The sequence below is a fragment of the Orbicella faveolata genome, unplaced genomic scaffold (assembly GCF_042242905.1).
Source record: "Orbicella faveolata isolate gen_17 unplaced genomic scaffold, um_ofav_v1 contig_12, whole genome shotgun sequence".
In the NCBI taxonomy this organism is placed as follows: domain Eukaryota; kingdom Metazoa; phylum Cnidaria; class Anthozoa; order Scleractinia; family Merulinidae; genus Orbicella; species Orbicella faveolata.
Genome location: NW_028301539.1, coordinates 8102501 through 8120003, shown reverse-complemented (window position 1 = coordinate 8120003; position 17503 = coordinate 8102501). Strand labels below are relative to the sequence as shown.

At 39.3% G+C, this 17503-nt stretch overlaps 1 protein-coding gene across 2 annotated transcripts in view; it reads left to right on the top strand.

The window, feature by feature from the left end:
* The window catches only part of LOC110060720 (uncharacterized), a 38313-nt gene that overhangs the window by 14272 nt on the left and 6538 nt on the right, over positions 1–17503 (top strand). The window contains exons 5-13 of one of the 2 annotated variants that reach the window (XM_089282323.1): positions 104–266; positions 522–745; positions 937–1156; positions 1890–2149; positions 4330–4489; positions 6413–8670; positions 9155–9197; positions 9332–9454; positions 9642–9884. In XM_089282323.1, the coding sequence (XP_089138449.1) occupies positions 104–266; positions 522–745; positions 937–1156; positions 1890–2149; positions 4330–4489; positions 6413–8670; positions 9155–9197; positions 9332–9454; positions 9642–9884 (3694 nt within the window). Of the gene's footprint in view, positions 1–103; positions 267–521; positions 746–936; positions 1157–1889; positions 2150–4329; positions 4490–6412; positions 8671–9151; positions 9198–9331; positions 9455–9641; positions 9885–17503 lie in introns of both variants that reach the window. The other variant, XM_089282322.1, reaches the window with a different exon arrangement.

Genomic DNA, 17503 nt, shown 5'->3' with positions numbered 1-17503 from the left:
TAGCAAAGCTAACATTTTACTAATGCGGCTGTGGAAAGTGATGCTCTAACCGTTAATTGTCAAATTAACAATAATCAAATCACAGAAATTTGGTATTCTTTAGGATTCTGTTATCTCAGACAGTGAGCCAAGCTATCTGGAACAACTCTCGCGTGCAGTTTTGGAATCGCTGGACATGTTCAAACGTGAAAGGGATGTAAAAAATATTTTGGACGCTGACATGTGGTGTCATTTCGGGAGAGCCATAATCCGAGGACCTAATGAAGGTAACATTCCAATAATAGGTTCTGAGTTATACTCAGGTGACACACATACACTCAAAGAAATGAATAGATTTCTAAGAACTGCAATGAACAAGTTGACTGAGGTGAAGGGACTTTAGTACAAAAGACCGAACTTGTTTTTACATTGTGTAAATCTTAGCACAGAAAGCGTTTAATTCCTACTCAGAAAATATGGTCATTACTGTCTTAAACACAAAACCAGAGTTGCGTTAATCGCGTTCTGTTCATCTTTCACAGACGAAGCTGCTGAGGGAGTGTGGAATATCGACGACGCAACCGGAAAGTTCCGATCATCAGCAGAAGGAAATTATTGGAAAGTTGCTTTTAATGAAGGAGTGGATTTCTTGGAAGATATCTTCAGCAAAAATTATCTCAAAAAAATTCCTGAGGAATATACCGAATATGCCACTAGATATGACTTAACATTTCTAACTCCAGGTTACTATCAAATACGGTGCAAGGTAAGTTAAATTTGGGTAAATTCGTAGTGTAAATACTTAATGAAAACTTATTTTTTTTAACCGTAACTCTTTCATTTACTCGATTTGCCTGCACTGTTGTTTTTGTTCGATAAACAAGGTCGCCTTCAAAGTTGTGTCATACTGAGCAGACGGTTAAATTTGGTGAGTAATGTTGTGCCCTAATTCAACAGGTGTGGGTAGCAAAGGAGGATACCAGGAAAAAGTTGGAGGACATCCCAATCCCGTCTAGTGACGTCAAAAACATCCTGGATGAGATTCACTTTGAAGATGAATCAACCCGTTCAAGATGTCGTGGATGGTTAATTCTTGCATCAAGAAGATATTTACAGGCCGATATTTTATTTCCCGGATGCGAATTTGATTGCAGACTTACCGTTCGAGGAAAAACAGGTGGGGTGTTGGAGTAATTACTTCAGTGAGTATGTAATTATTGTAGTCTTGGCACGTCGTTAATTATTTTAGAAAGGGGAGTGGTGGGAATAAAAGTTACTTACATCCCTTCTTAACATGATCTACCAAGTGAGTTTTTCTGTCTGAAAACTTTTGTATATGACAGCGGAATTGCTATCAACATTTTTTATTTGAATTGAAGGCACTATGATAAGTAAGTGTAGAAAAGGAATATTAGTTACCAGGGGCCCGTTTATCGAAAGCCCCGGAAACTTTTCGGGCCCGCCCCCATTTTTAGTTGATGGTTATTTAAAGATAAAGAAATGTATACGCCCGAAACTTCCTGCATGAAGGGAACCTCTGTTCCTATTGAGAATATGTGCATAGAACAGCTCTGAAGTCATAAGGTTTGAGATTTTGCGACGGCTTTTCGGGTGTGAAAACTTTTCGTTACCTTCGAGAAACGGGCCCCCGGGCAGGTTGCATGCGCAACGTGCGCATTGAAGATGCTGTCTGTATTTGCCTTTTAGGCGCTCAAGAAAATGTGATCTTGCCTATCGAGACAAACATCAATTTACTTGAAGTTTGTCATATCATTGTTCCATAACAGTCTTTTAAACATAATACGTGCAATTTTAGGAGAGTTGGCTAAAAAATGCAGAATTAATTATTTCTTGTACGAAAATTGTTACACGTCATGTTCTAAAGAGTGAGTATTGTACTGTTTGTCTAGAACGTGCCGAAGCTTTTGACTATGTACCTACAGAAGAAGTTAGACGCGTTTTGTCACAATATCTTTCTGGACTGACTTTGACCAAAGATGATGCTTTTGGACTACGTCTACCACAGAGCAAGATACCCAAGGGATTTCGCTTTGTTCATAAGCGGTCCTCCAATCGAACAGTATACACTGCTAAGCCAGGATTTAGCATCATTTTATCAAAGGAATGTTCATGGCGAAGTGTCGTAGCAGAGGAAAAATCCAGAGACTCGGTAATAATTTTGTAAAAGAGCATACATGTATAAATAAAAAAGCAAGATATTTCAAAGTTAGCAAACTTACACCGATTCGCGAGGGCAACACCTGGTAATAGTTTACTATAAACAGTTATCTTGATCTATTTGCTGTATCTTCTCTTTTGAAGGACCGCCGGCCTAGCTCAGTACATGTATGTATAGAGGGCTTTTCATTTGAAACTGTAATACGCATGGCTCATATTCTCCTTTTAAATATATAGACACGAAAGTCCGTAATTGACTACATTTCCAAACACCGTAGCCTGCGAACGCAGACGTATTTCCGGTTCTCGCTTGTCTCCGCCGAAAATAACGTCTGCGAACCCGAACCAGGAAACGATTTCTGTGACGTAATGACTGTTCTTTCTCCTTGGCCGATCAGATTCCATGATGACACGCGAGTACTCCTCGCAGGGAATATCTCGCGCAGTAGTTCTGGGGCTACTTGAGCTAAACTGTGATTGGCTTAAAATTCCTACGTCACAGAAATCGTTTCCTGGCTCTGGTTCGCAGACGTTATTTTAGGCGGAGACAAGCGACAGCCGGAAATACGTCTGCGTTCGCAGGCTACAAATACCGAGAAGAGAGATGAAAATAAAACGCGTAGCGGAGTATTTTTGACGAACTACGAGGTGTTTGGAAACGTGGGCAAATACTGTCTTAAGTGTTTGATATATCTTCTCAATCGAAACTATAACTAAAGAAAAAGCGGAGAAATAAAATCATAAAGATGTATGCTAATTAAGATCAGATATCCAAACACCGTCACGGTTTCCCTTGTCAACGTGCAGAGCCATATGCATTGCGGCATTTCTTGATTCAACTCTTTGCTTCGCGACGTTTTTGTTCCCTTTGCCTGCGTGGTTTGCTTAAGCTTCTTAATATTAATGGAACCAATATGTTGGGTTAGCTTGCTTGTGTCCTCTAGGCCTCCAAAACTGTCTTCGTTCTTCTGTATCCCTGAGGCTTTCGTCCTCAATGTTGCAATGCGTATTCCCAATTCATTTTAATTATCGAACCTTGATTGTTTCAGATAATAAAGAACCATTCTAATCACAATATATTTGAAATGAAAAATGAATTTAGACACTTTTAACCTCGGCTTTCCATCCTACTGGTTGATCTCAAAGAGCCAAATTATAAGTCCTAAGAATTTTACAGCCAAGCACAATAAGTAAAAGCTATGGTTTTGGTTATCATCAAAAATCATTAATAATTCATAAAGAAAACACGCACACAAAAGAAATAAATGTTTAATTAAATTTGATAAAGACACGGCTAAATTTTGCAGCCGATTTTCGCCAGAGAAATAATAATAAACCCAAGTAGATGTACCACAAACGTTTTTGAAGCTGTTCAAAAACACTCGCATGTGTTTCAACGGGTTTAAAACACTGCTGCTTGTTTGCTTTCACTAAGTTTGCCCAAGAAATAGCCAATGGGGTCCCTTGGTACAATCTGGTAATTTCCCTTGTTTCATGCAGTCAAACCCCTATTAAGGTCATTCCCCTGAAATAGAACCTGCACTGAGATTTTTGTGAAACTTTGCCTATTAATTGTTTATATTATAGGAACTTAAATTTTGAAATAAAAATGAGGGGTCCCCATGTTCGTTTAGGATCAACAGCAGATTGTTCATACCCATATAAATCCTTATAATAGCACCATGATTGTATTCACGATTGCTTGCTAAATTCACGCTTCGGACGATTGCTTTTTGTTCTACAGTGAGAAATGGTCCATATTTATTTTACACAGAGAAATTTATTACTCAATTCAAAACAATAGAAAAAAATGATAGGTCACCATACTCGTTTGCGAGAAAATGACGATTTATCTCTATGGCGAGGTCCAGCTGTAAAGAAAAAGCCGCCATTTTAATTGCGCGCGCGCTAATCACGCGCGAAATTATGCTCAGTAGGGATGCGCAATGCAATGCTGGGAAATAACCTTAAGCGGCCACTTATTAAACTGCCACCCCTATTAGGCGGCTAGTAATCAAAGTTCCTATGAGGGCTTTTCTATTATTTTACCTCTATTAAGCGGCCAGTCCCCTTCAAGCGGTCACTATCCATTTTCCTGAGGGTGGCCGTTTAATAGGGGTTGAACTGTATACAGAATTACTTCTTTCTTATACCGTCTACTTTGAATTGCAGATTGATCTCCATTTACATTGTGATGAATGGGACCAGTCATTCAGCAGCGGGCAATGGGAACCAGAGGTCATAGTTCGAAAACTACCAGAGTTTCTTCAGTTTGTAAAGGAAGTTCAAGGCTTTGTTCATCGTGAAATGCAAAGAAGCGGACCTCTGAAAGGTAAAATTTAAAATGTATATTTATCAATCCAGTGAACTCAGCTTTCAACTCAACGCTGGAACACAGCATTTAAACTACATTCCATATAACGCGCGCTCTGATTGGCTGAAAAAGCATGCTTTATCAGAGAACATAGGCACGAGCTGATGACGGTAAGCTGGCTTTCAAATTTTTTCTTCGGAATTTTGACAACTTTGACTCAAATTAAACGTCTCCTGTGACTCAGACAAACGTAATGGAAACGAGCTATTTGTCTGCAGTAAATATGGCTGCACGGAGACCATTGTTAACAACACTAGTGTTAAACTGTGCTAAAATAACAAGTTTTGCTAGATTCCGACAAAACACGTAGCGAAATAAACAAATTTTCAACCTACCGAATGCTTCGATAAAAGACATTGTTATACCTCCCAACTCAAGTACGTTTCTCGAGTGGAGGAAAACGTGTCCCGTGTCTCCAGGGAACGCGAGAAAGAAGATCACGTCAACTTTCCTGATTTCGTACACGTTTTGGCATTACTTTGAAGCGAATTTATCAGTATGGTGCACCGATCGGATTACTATTGTTACGCAAAAAGTATGGCTTGAAATGTCTCTGCGATTTACCTCAAATCAAACATACAGAATTTCTCTATTGATATTTCATTCGCCATTCACCATAGATTAATTAAGGCCGCCGCACACTAGCCGATTTTTTGTCGGCCGACAAAATCTTCACTTGTCGGCTAGTGTGCGGTGAATTCAGACAAGTCTGCGACAAGATCGGGGCTTCTCGGGCGATATCTGACATTGCTAGATCTCAAAACGTCTTGTCGGGCCTTGTCGGTTAGTGTGCCATGGACCAAGACAATTTGTCGGGGTGCGCGCGCACCTCAACCAATTAGGAAATGTCATGAAAGTTACCTCAGTGGAATAAGCGCCATCTTGATTTTGGATGACTCAACCCCAAGCCTCAACGCGGTTAGTCGCGACAAAAAATCGGCTAGTGTGCGGCAGCCTTTCAAATCTGCATCACGCAAAGGATTCAAGTTTTACCAATTTTGATTCGTTTGATTTATAATAATAACAATAACAATAATAATAATAATAACAATAATAAAATTTTATTTACAAATCATCGAATAGTTACAAAACAATAAAATGTTGAAAAAATTATTAAGTTACGAGCTATAATAAGAGGACTGTATTAATTCTTCGTTATAAATGACATAAGATGAAAAACAAAATAATGGCTCAGCTTCCAGAAAATGTGACAAAAAACTAGCCTAATAAAAGACTTGCTGAACATCGTATTAAGCATAAATAATGTCAACTTGGCTCGGTATTCCTGGCTTTAGCGAGAGTTCCCCAGAAATAGCGTTCTCAAAGCCTTAACGAATATTTGCATGTCCTTTTTCAATACCTAAGTCAATGCCCAACAGTTCTAAGTGGACTCTCCTAGAAGCTCGCGAGCCTCTTAAGCAAAGTATTGCTCATCTCAGCAGCGCAAAAGACACTCTTGCCCTGATCCACGACATGGTAGTCGCATAGCTTTCTCCCTTCGCCCTAATAACAATAACAATAATAATAATAATAATAACAACGACAATAATAATAATAATAATAATAATAATAATAATAATCAACTTTATTTATCGAGAGTAACACAGAACAGTAGTCCGTCGATCTCTTCCAGTAACTGGTGTAATTTTGACTTCGATCCAATAAGGGGAAGATTGTTAAAAAGCTGATTTGAAAATGGGATGTATGGTCCAGAAAAAACTGTGTCAAGACATCGTAACCGTCATATTAAAATGTTATTTATCATAAGCAACTGACGATGGGTGCAATCAGTTATGAAACATATTTTCCGTTCAAAGGCTATCGTGTGGTTTCCCAGAACATTGGATGGTTTTGTTGATTTCATTCTTGTTGTGTTTACAGTTCCTCCAGAGATTCTTGCGCGGGGTCCTTTAGCTTTCGAAGCTTATAATAATGCCCTGGCTGAAGGAAAAACGTGTGTCAAGAGGGTGCCATTGATGTTGATTGGACAAGACCGGTCAGGGAAAACCAGCCTAAAGAAGTCATTGAAGGGAACAATCTTCAACCCAGAAGAAGATAGCACTGTCGGCATTGATGTGGACCGATATCATTTCAAAGTCACCAGTGACATTTGGATAACAGGAAAGAAGGATGAAGAGTCAACACCTGATGCAGAGGCCATTTCTTTTGAACATAACACAGCACGGTTGGTTGCTGAAAAATTGATGGCAGTTGAGGAAGAAACAAGAGCTTGTGCTGGTTCAGGAGAATTTGAGATAACTGATATGCTGATGGAAACACAACTACACGAGTCATCAACAGGTCCAGAGCCAAGTGAGCCATCATTTAGAGATTCCACACCTACCGACATAATCCAGGAGCCTGTTGCACCAGCAGAGGAAGTACCCGATTCAACAGAACAGACTCCAGAAGATGATACTCTTGTCGCAACACAAGTGCAAATGTCACATTTTGAAGAGATTGCTATAAGAACTAAGACGCTACTTCAAAATGGCTGGGTAGAAAACAGCGATGACATCCATTCAATTATGTGGGATTTTGCAGGACAGTCTGTTTACTATGTGACACACCCACTCTTTCTCACAGCAAGAGCAATCTACTTGCTGGTCTATGACCTCAGCCAAAATCCACATGACATAGCCAAACCTGTCGTAAGGCAAGGAGTCTACAAAAAAATTCAAGATAACTGCAGTCTAAAAACCAATTTGGATTACTTGGATTTTTGGATGACTTCTGTGGCTTCTCTAGCCAGTCAGGACAAAGATAACGATGTAGACCATGAATCTGAAGTGTTACCAAAAAAGCTTCCAGCTGTTTTCTTAGTGTGCACTCATGCTGATAAACCTTACAGCGATTGCGATCCATTTGAACTCGCCAATGAGATATTTGGGACGCTAAAGGATAAGCCATACGGTCCTCAGTTGGCTGACGTATTTGTCGTTGATAACACAAAGTCGGGTAGTGAATTCGAATGCCCAGAAGTCGCGCGCTTACGAAAGGTAGTGCTTGCTGTTGCCAAGGAGTTACCGCACGTAAATGAAGTTATTCCAATCAAATGGTTAAGATACGAGAAATGTCTTGAATCTCTGAAGAATGAGAGGCACCACTGTATCTCTCTCGCGCAGGCAAAAGATGTGGCGTCCAAGATGTGCATCATTAACAAAGACAGTGAGATCTTAACATTGTTGAACTTTCTGCATGACCTACGACTTTTAATTCACTTTGATGACACGTCAAAGCTGAATGATGTGGTGGTCTTGGATCCTCAGTGGCTGATTGACGTCTTCAAGAAGGTAATTACAGTCAGGCCCTATCATTGGAAAGAGAAGAAATACGTTGATCTATGGTGTAAACTTGAGAAAGAAGGAATCCTAGAAGAAGAACTTCTAAAACATGTGTGGAGCTCTCTGATTCCACAGACAGAAACGTGCGAAAGTCTTATTGCAATTATGGAAAAGTTCAGCTTACTGTGTCCGTGGCCATTACAAAAAGGTGTTTCGTGCAGCAAGCAGTATCTGGTGCCATCTATGTTGAAGTCACATCCACCAAAAGCGATCAGTGATCTGGTTGCATCTGCACAAATTCCATCTCTTTTCCTTAAATTTGAAACTGGCCAGGTTCCTGCAGGCTTCTTTCCCCGGCTTGTACTAGAGTTCTCTCAATGGTGTAGTGACAGATTTCCGCGGCAAGCAACCCCTCAATTTTTCAAGAATTTTGCCAGATTTCACATCCTTCCAGGAGAAGCCCGCTCTGTGGTCCTTCTTTGCCACTCCTTCTCCATCGAGTTTCTTATCCTAACAGGTAAAGAAACTTTTGACGCTTCTGATGTGATCTCGGCTCGTGATGTTCGTAACCAGCTTCCTTCGATGATTGATTGCATGCGGAACAAGTTTTTTTGGATTAAGAACGTAGCATGTGAGCTGAGTTTTTTATGTCCAGTTTGTTGTCAAGGACGTGCAGTGAACTACTGCCAAAATCACGATGCAGAAAGCTGCAGACAAGAGGAATGTCTTCACTTCTTTCCAGATTCTAAACTAGGCAATAATATACAAGTCTTCTGCGACAGATCCGCTACTGCACAAGATATCCGAGTGTCGGTTGGACACTTTGCGCCTTGGTTTCCATCTGAGGATGTTAAGGTGAGCAAGTGTTGCGTGAAGGAAAAGGTTCGACAGGAGTAGAAAGATTTACTATAGCTCTGCGAATTCATGTGCCTTTAAGATTTCGCGGCTCATATAATTAGAGGTGTAAAATTAATCATCAAGATTCTCTTTAACTGAGTCATCTTTAATCATTTTTATCTGGCTCGTGGCGGTTTTCAGCGATTGTGTTTTCATGGATTGATTAAATTACATGATTTGAATTTCATAATGATGATGTTAAACAAATTTCGAACGGTCGAATTGATCATCGTTATGATACGGTACGTTAGCATAGCAACAATATCTTTTGAGGATTGCAGTAAAACAAGGAGTTAGGTAACTACCGTTTTTGATTATTTAAAACTAAACACTTTGTAAAACTTCACAGAAAAAAAAATGGAAGAAACTGGAACCACCTTAAATTTCGTAAGCAAATGAGAAAATTAAAAAAGTCTCTTTATTTCCTATTTGTCAACAGCAGCCAATGTCCGATGAGCATGATGGGAGACTCCCTTTCGTGGAAGGTCAGTTTTCTTTCTTTTGTTAATAACATTGATTTTTTTTTTTCAACTTGAGTTACCCTACTCTTAAACATCCTTGCGAACAATAATATGCTTATGTCCGTCTCTAAGTGTGTACATTTCTATATCTAAATTAGATGAGCTGCCGGAAATGTTACCTGCCTTACCTTGCAACATACAGAGATCCCTTCAGCGGGTTAACCAATCGGAAGTTGAAGTAGCCAATGAAAGTGCCGGAAGGCTCCTTCCTTTTTCACATGGTAAGTTTCTGTCGTATTTCTTGGTTTTTTTTTTCCTTTTAATTTAGCTGTTTCTGTCCCAAGGGATTCCTTTACACTTAAAAGTGTGTCATTTTCAACCATTCATTCTGTTGTTTGCTCTCTCTTGATTCTCCAAATTTTTTCTGTTATTTTATTATTTTTTTTTTTGTGCATTTTAAATCCACAGGTCATAGTGAGACTTCCCTTGTCTTGCCTGTCGACGTTCTTGGAATCCTTCAATCAAAGACCAACAATCCGAAAGAAGTAGTAGATAAATTAATAGAGAATCTGCAGCTGGAGCACACGTCACTGGAACAGCCAGAGCCTGAGACCAGGAAATGGATCCGGTGCCTGGCAAGAAATGCAAAGTATTCAAACAGGCGGGATGTGGTTGAACACTTGAGACAGATTACACCTGCAGGAACCACGGGTAGGTGTGACACTGGCATTGTAAATGATGATGATGACGATTGACAATTGATGGCGGTTGACAATACTTTTTGGTGTTCTTCTCCGATAGGTTTTGTTTTCTAAATATTTATGTGCCGTGCTCATGTCCTTTCTTATGGCCTTGGGTTTGAGGTTGGAGTGGATCTTATTCTTAAGATTGTGCTTTCAAACTTTTGTCAAAAGTGGAGTCATTCTTTGTTGTTGTTTTGTTTTTGTTTCCTGTCTTCTAGCGGAAGAAAATGTCCTTGACTTGAGTGAATTAATGCGATGTGAACCGTCTGTCAAAAATAAAACATGAAAGGAAGACAGTCGATTTCCAAGATTTTGTTTTAAAATATGGTCCTGGGACAAATAAATTTTTGGCAAGTTCCAAGGAATGACATAGCAATTGCGTCAAGACTGATATTTAATGTTGCAAAATAATAAGCTTGATTTAAGTTACCATGATTAAAGGTTTTGTAATTAAATAGCGCACATGGAAAGCTGGAGAATACTTAAAACCCATATTGCATCATCGAAAATGTTTTCGCGCGGCTTATTAATCATTATCATATGACCCGTACGGCCCCTCGCGCAATTTCCTTGCAAACCCAGAAGAAACAAGGTCCCGTATGAGGGCCGTACGCGTGGAAGTGATAGGGCCGGAAAAACGCGTACGGCCTTACTAGAAAGGCGTGCGGCAAAATCGATGCGAGTTAATGACAAAAACAATTTTGCTGCTGCAAAATTTTGTTTTCTTCAAAATGAGTGATGAAAGTGAACATTCTGAAAGCGAATTTTACTATCCAGGCGAACTGTCCGATACAGAACTGCTTCATTCGCCAACCCACTCCGAAAGCACAGAAACAAAGTCAACACTCCTCAAAAATGAAGAGGTTTCTGAGAAGCCAACAACAAGCAAACAGGCGGTCAGGAAGACAACTTCTCCGGATTAAATGTCCGATAATTAATCTTTGGAATAAGCAAACAGTCTTGAGGCGAAACTTCTTTCAGTGGAAAGCATCAACTTGAAGAATTCATCGTGGGTCAAAAGCAAGAAAACAACGCGAAGAAAACAAAGTACGATATAAACGTTTTATTCGAGTTTCCAGAGTTTCTGGAAGAAGTTGGTTAAACCACATGTAGCCCAAGTTCGATATATGAAAAGTTCAATTTTTTGTTGACGTCTTTCAAAAATTTGAAAGAGAGAGCAAACGGTGGAACTATAACTCGATGGAAACGCAACAAATCCGCTAGAAAACCACACAGAACGCGAAAGAACCACCGCTGAAGTTCAGGTAAGCAATTTTTATTAACATTCAACAATAATTTTTCGCAATTTTCGGCTCTTTTACTCTCCCCAAACAAACCCTTGTAAATATGCAAATCACGCAAATTACGTGACAGTACAGAGGTGAACAAAAAAATTGAGCTTCTCATATATCGAGCTTGGGCTACCTGTGGTTAAACCAGAGAAATCACAAACGTCCCTTGTGTACAGTAGGATAAATTGAGCTGCAGTTTCTACATCAGTGTTGTTTGAAGAGACAAAACTGAGTACGAACACAAGTTCATCACCGTACAGTTCATCAAGATAATAAAACTCGCTTGCTCCTATTTAATAGTGTAATTTCCACTACACAGCAAAGCCAGCAAAGTCAGTAAACCCAGGCACTGTTTGCGAGAGCCAACATCGGTGTCATTAATATTCAGTTGTAGGTTCTCCCTTGTTCAAGAGAATCCAAGAGGTCGACAAATAGCTTAAAACGACGCCGAAATTTTCTTGAGTCTTCAGACGAAGAAGATTTGTGAACAATTTCAGTAAAGCGTGAAGCGCACTTTTTGCTGCGGAGCGAGCGTAGCGAGCGAGCAGCAACATAAACAGGATTTAAGAAGAATATGTAAAAGGGGATCCAAATTCTCGAATTCATCACTTTTTACCAGAATGCATCGCATTTAACCAGAATGCACTGCGCCACTTTTTACCAGAGTGCGTTGCGCCACGAACTACAGGAGGACGCCTTTTCGCGTAGATTCCAGTGAGAAAGATTAGTGGTTGTGTTTTGCTCTGATTTACCTGTAAAACGATGTGAAGGAGATTGTGCCTGCTTTCACAACTCTTGCTTTTGTTCTTAATGCATGCAGTATGTGAAAGTTTGTAAAATCTGGACGATTAATTGTGACATCTTAATTTTAAACTTAGTATGTCATTTCTTAGCAGTCTCGCCTACTTGGCCGAATTCTTAAATGAAGAGAAATCGTCGCTCCTAAAGCTCGCAGAATAATTAAAACAAACGAAGACCGTAGAACACGCTAATTTCATATATGCTGCGATCTATTTCTTTTCATCCAAAAATGAATTTAAGCTAAAGCTTTAGCATTTTCACACATCGCGATGGACGCGTCCTCGACACAGTCTGTCAACATTCTTGAGACATTTAATGCGTATCAATACAGAATTTATAAGTTAGATTTCTGCTCCTACAACTTCCACATCTTTCGATTTTCGAGATCTGGTAAAGGGGAGATTGATGTGTATCTTTTTATGTTCAAACATGGGTCAGATCACTATGTGCTTTTTTGTCACGATCCCTTGTCACACCTCGCCATCCATGTGTCATCATGCATGAAGTTGTACATGAATCACTGCGTAAAATATGTCACTATCAATAGAATGTGCCGCAGCATTATTATCTTTTAGATACCCTAGTTTTACTCGCTAACTTTTTGATGGTATTGACATATTTTTGACAGTGTTATGTCAACTTTTTGTTGGCTTTTTAGACAGGTTAGCCAATCCCGTTAGCCTGAATTGTAATTGTGGACTTATATTGAAAAACAAAAATGAGAAAACATCGTGTTTTTCGATGAATTGTGAATTTCTTGTTCGACGCGAAGAAACGAATGACAAGTTTTTATTGTAGAATCGTTTTGTAGTTATTCCGCGCGCGGCCGTCTGATGTTAGGTAATCGCGTCGTATTTTGGTTTAAACAGAATTTTTAAAATTTTCAACACTAAGTGGTCATATGATAAAATGCTTATTGACCTGAGTATAGTCGTGCCGAAATCGGGACGGCGTTCAGTCCTTACGTCCTGACCTCGAGCCAAATATTTTCCCGTCCGGCCCTCCCACTCAGTCAATAAGTACATAGTATTATATGGACAGGAGTGTTTTAGCTGAAAACTAAACCTCTCGTAGAATCCATAAATCACTACATTCGGGAACCGAGTGGCGTATTTTCGGTACGTCACTCTTGCGAGTGGCGTATCGGCAAATGGCGTCACGATTGCCATCTTGAATGAACTTGGTTTGTTGTTCGGAATAACGGCGGCCGCTGGTAAATTTGTTTTGTTGAGCGACAACGAGGTAGTATTGTGTTTTCCGAACAAATGAGAACGAGAAAACCGAGAACAACGAAAAACGATGTAATAGGTTTTCAGGAAATTTCTCGAAACGTGACAAAAAAATCAGAAATTGAGGACATTACGCCGGCGAAACGGCCAGCGATTTGGAAGGACTTCGTACTTTGTGTGCGAAACTGAAAAAAGGATAAGAATACAAGTTCTCATTCATCACAACCTTTATCCAAAGCATCGACCGTTATCTGCAAGAAAGTAACTATGGATTCTATGCAATTTTGATTACCTAAAACTAGGTCCGATTTTGTTTTGCTTGATTGTACCGACTATCATGATGTTGTAGTGTGCTGATTGCAGAAACCGAGTATTTGCAAACATGCATGTAGTTCCATCAGGCTGTCCATAAAATAACAAGACGATCTAAGATCGTAAGTCGGGCTGTAGCTAGACGTGCTTCTAGCTACGAGTGTTGATAATTTGCGGTGCGCAGCGATTCTAAAAATAGCATGTACAGATGCATGTCTCAAAGAAATATCATTAAACCGTAATCATCTCGAAAACATTGCTTATTTTAACCGACCGATCTGAGTTTATAATAATACTGTCACCGAGTGAGTGTTTATAACAGCCTGGAAACACTGTAATAAGCTCGCAATGGATGGCACTTCTAATAGTACACATGCACCTGGGGGTTGGCTTCTACCATATTCGTCTCTTGCATATCTTATAACTTCCATTATCAGTATGATAGATACTGACACCAATACATTCTATTGTCAGAATAAATGAAGAATAGTTTTGCGACAAGAGTGATTTAAAAGCCCTGTCTTTAGACATAATGTACTGATATCCCTCAATTATCGAATCACAATGATGTAGATTACCAGTGCAGCTTTCACTGTAATTAATTAAGCTGGTAAGTTATTTTTCTCAGACATAGCGATCTCCAATTATTGACGATAATTCTGTTTGTATTGAATACACCTGCCCTGAACATTGCGACAGTGCTGAATACAATAATTGATTACCATATGCATATTTTGTACCAGGTCATTACAGCTAGGTATTCCCTTTATCTCATTATAAATCAAAGCGCTCAAACTCATAGCAACACATTGTTTTCCAGCATCTTCACCAAAGTACATAATATCACCTTGAACATGTGGTGCCTAATAAACAATTAAATTATGAGCTCGAGATTTCTATGAGGTGATAGTTGATGAGGCCGAAGGCCCAATCAACTATCACCTCATAGAAATCGAGAGCGAATAATCTAATTGTTTTAGTAGAATTCTAACTTAAATTAACGCAAATAATGGTTTCCAAATATTTTTCGACGCATTATTGAAGTTTACGCTTTAACAAAATCGCACGTATTGAATTGTCCTTGGTAAATTTGCAGTTGTTTACGCGCGCGCACCGGTTTTTCAGTAATTTCGAGGTTTTTAAGTCAAGAATCCGTTTATGTCCTTCTTTTAGTCTTCTCAGGAGTTTAATTATCCATTTACATCTAAACTTTCTTCCAAAACTTCGGAGAAACGATAAAAACGTCGCACTTCGTGGACGACCGACAGCTACTGCATTCTAATGGCTGATAGTATACGAGTAGCTCAGCCAATCAGATTGCAGGATTTGTATTAGTATACTAGTAGAATTGTACTAATGATTGTTAGAGTAGGATCAATACTATGAAGAGGATTTGTTTCAATGTCACTACACAGAGTAACACAATGACCTATGTGGCTCTCGTTCTTGTACACACTCGATGATGTGTTACAGCTATACATATACAAAGATAGATATTTGCCCAAAGCCTCTCTGCAACTCGGCGATTTTGGATTCAGTGTTGACCGTGTAGAATGCCATTTCTTTCTCATCTTTTTACAAACTTGATACTGTCATTATTGCTCCTAATTCACGCGATCAAAACTAAAAATCGTAACCATTTAATAAATAAAGTCAAGAATCTGGGATATGCTAGACGATTGATAGATAAACCACCTCGCCAAGAGATCAGACTTCTGCAGTTTTTCATTCGCGCGTTATCCGGAAAAAGAATTTATTGAGCTTTGGCGGCCGTAAAGTAACAGAAACATCTGTCTTTGAATTTTGCAATTGAAACGAAAAGTTATTACTCCAGAGTTCCGACACGTTGAAATTGATACTTCTTCTAGTGCAAGAATATTCCAGTTAGCAAGAACTAAAGCCATAACTCATCCTTTGACCTACACGACAGCCCTCTCAGGCCGCCATCAAATGTCACGCAACGCAAAAGCTTGGAAAATCAAACGAGCCCTATTACAAAACGAAGAATCATGTCGGGCTAAAACGTTGTGAAACGTCAAGTTCCTAAAGGGTCTTATATCTGATAAAACTAAAACCTCCGAAGAAAAGGTAATTTTTTAAAAAAATATGACTGCATCGCATGAAAACCAAGAATACATCACCACGTTATTTGATACCACACAAACACTCCTGCACAACGTGAGAATAAAATATTCATACGTAAGCAACAAAACTAATGGAAAAATAACAGCTGATAATGCACTCTGTGTGAGCAAAAACAAAATAAATGTAATAATCATGACAGAGGTCACTGATAAATATGACAATTACGTTTCTCTTCACTCTGATGAAAGCCACTTTTGCAGTCAAAATTGGCATCTTTATTGTAGTTTCCTGAGTTTCATCACGATACACCTTGTCTTTATCAGCACTTAAAACTTTCGTAAATTCTGAAGTAACACTCTGTCCACATTTTCTGTTCATTGATAACTCATGTAAGTCATCTGATTTCTGGTTCAGTTGGTTCTAGTAAGACCTTGACTAAATCATTCGATTCTCTCGCTATTTTGAGTTCGCGGAACGACCCGTTCCGAAATATACCCTCATTGACTACGCCATCTTTTAGGGTGGATCTGCCGCGAACGGTGAGCGGGTCTGTATGTTTGAACGTAGAAAAGATGGCACCATTATATTCGACATAAATCTTTACCTTCCGGCATCGACTCCGACATCGTGAAAAAAAAGTTGAGCCTTTACGACGAGTCTGCGGTATTGCCCATTGCACGTGACTGAGCTTTGATACGAAATACGAGGGTAAACCTATATTCGGTTCACCCGACTAAAAAGAACATTTCTAGTTGACTCGAAGATATGAATTTTATGTTCTCGTGGCGGAAGCAATATCTCACTCGTTCGCTGCGTTCACTCGTGATATATTGTTCTTGCCACTCGAACATAAAGTTCACATCTTCTCTCCAAAGTGTAATATCCTCAATGTATTTTACTGTACGTTGCCCTGTACATTACAAGTAATACGACAAACGACAGTCTGGTTTGCGGACGGCAATCTGCATTTTATACTGTCCGATTTGTACATTAATTTCGTACAAAGCTTGTATAGGAAGCGGCCTCTTCTTCAATCATCTGTTTAGTTGAGGTTTCTCTGCAGGGCTGGAAATAACAGTCGGTCATCGGACATTGTCCGACCAAATTTTGAATATGTCCGGCCAATTTCACATTATGATCGGACGTGATGTCCGAACATTTTACCAACACCAAGTTATTGTCCATCAATAAAATTTGGTTAGATACATCGTTAAAAGACTCGAAATTGCGATCGGTACGGTCGCCACTGCGGCTAAAATTTTTATCTTTGGCGGCCAAAAATTCTGGTCGACAGCCGAAGTTACGTCTGTGTTCAAAGGCTACCTGGTTTCTCTGTGTTGACGATCAATAACGGTTATTTTCTCAGACATTATGTCCTTCCAGAACTACATAGTGAAAGACCTTTGCTTCTATAACATTCAACATAAGAAAAGAAAGCAATCTATCCTTTTGCTTTGCTGTAAAGGATTCCCTCACATCGGAAAACTTGCAAATGGCTGCTCGTATTTGAAATCGCCCTATAATGCATTGCAAACCCTTGAGCACTGAGAACGTTATGTATGCCTACCGATTGTGTCTCTTGAAATGCATGAATCCTTCACAGATATTACATTAGCTACGAACACAAAATTAGCGGCCAAAAAAGTCTTGGAAATTTTTTCTTTACAGATTTTATGCATTGTGTTCTTTTCTGAGTAAAATTCCTACTTGATTGTTATCACTTAGTTGCCAAATGGCAACTCAAGATTTTTTTCTAATTTTAGGCCCTTGACTCTGACAGTTTGAGCCATATCCAGGAACCCATTATGGGCTTCTACCATATCATAAAGCAGAAGTCTTCATCCTTCTTGTACTTGCCAAATAAAATA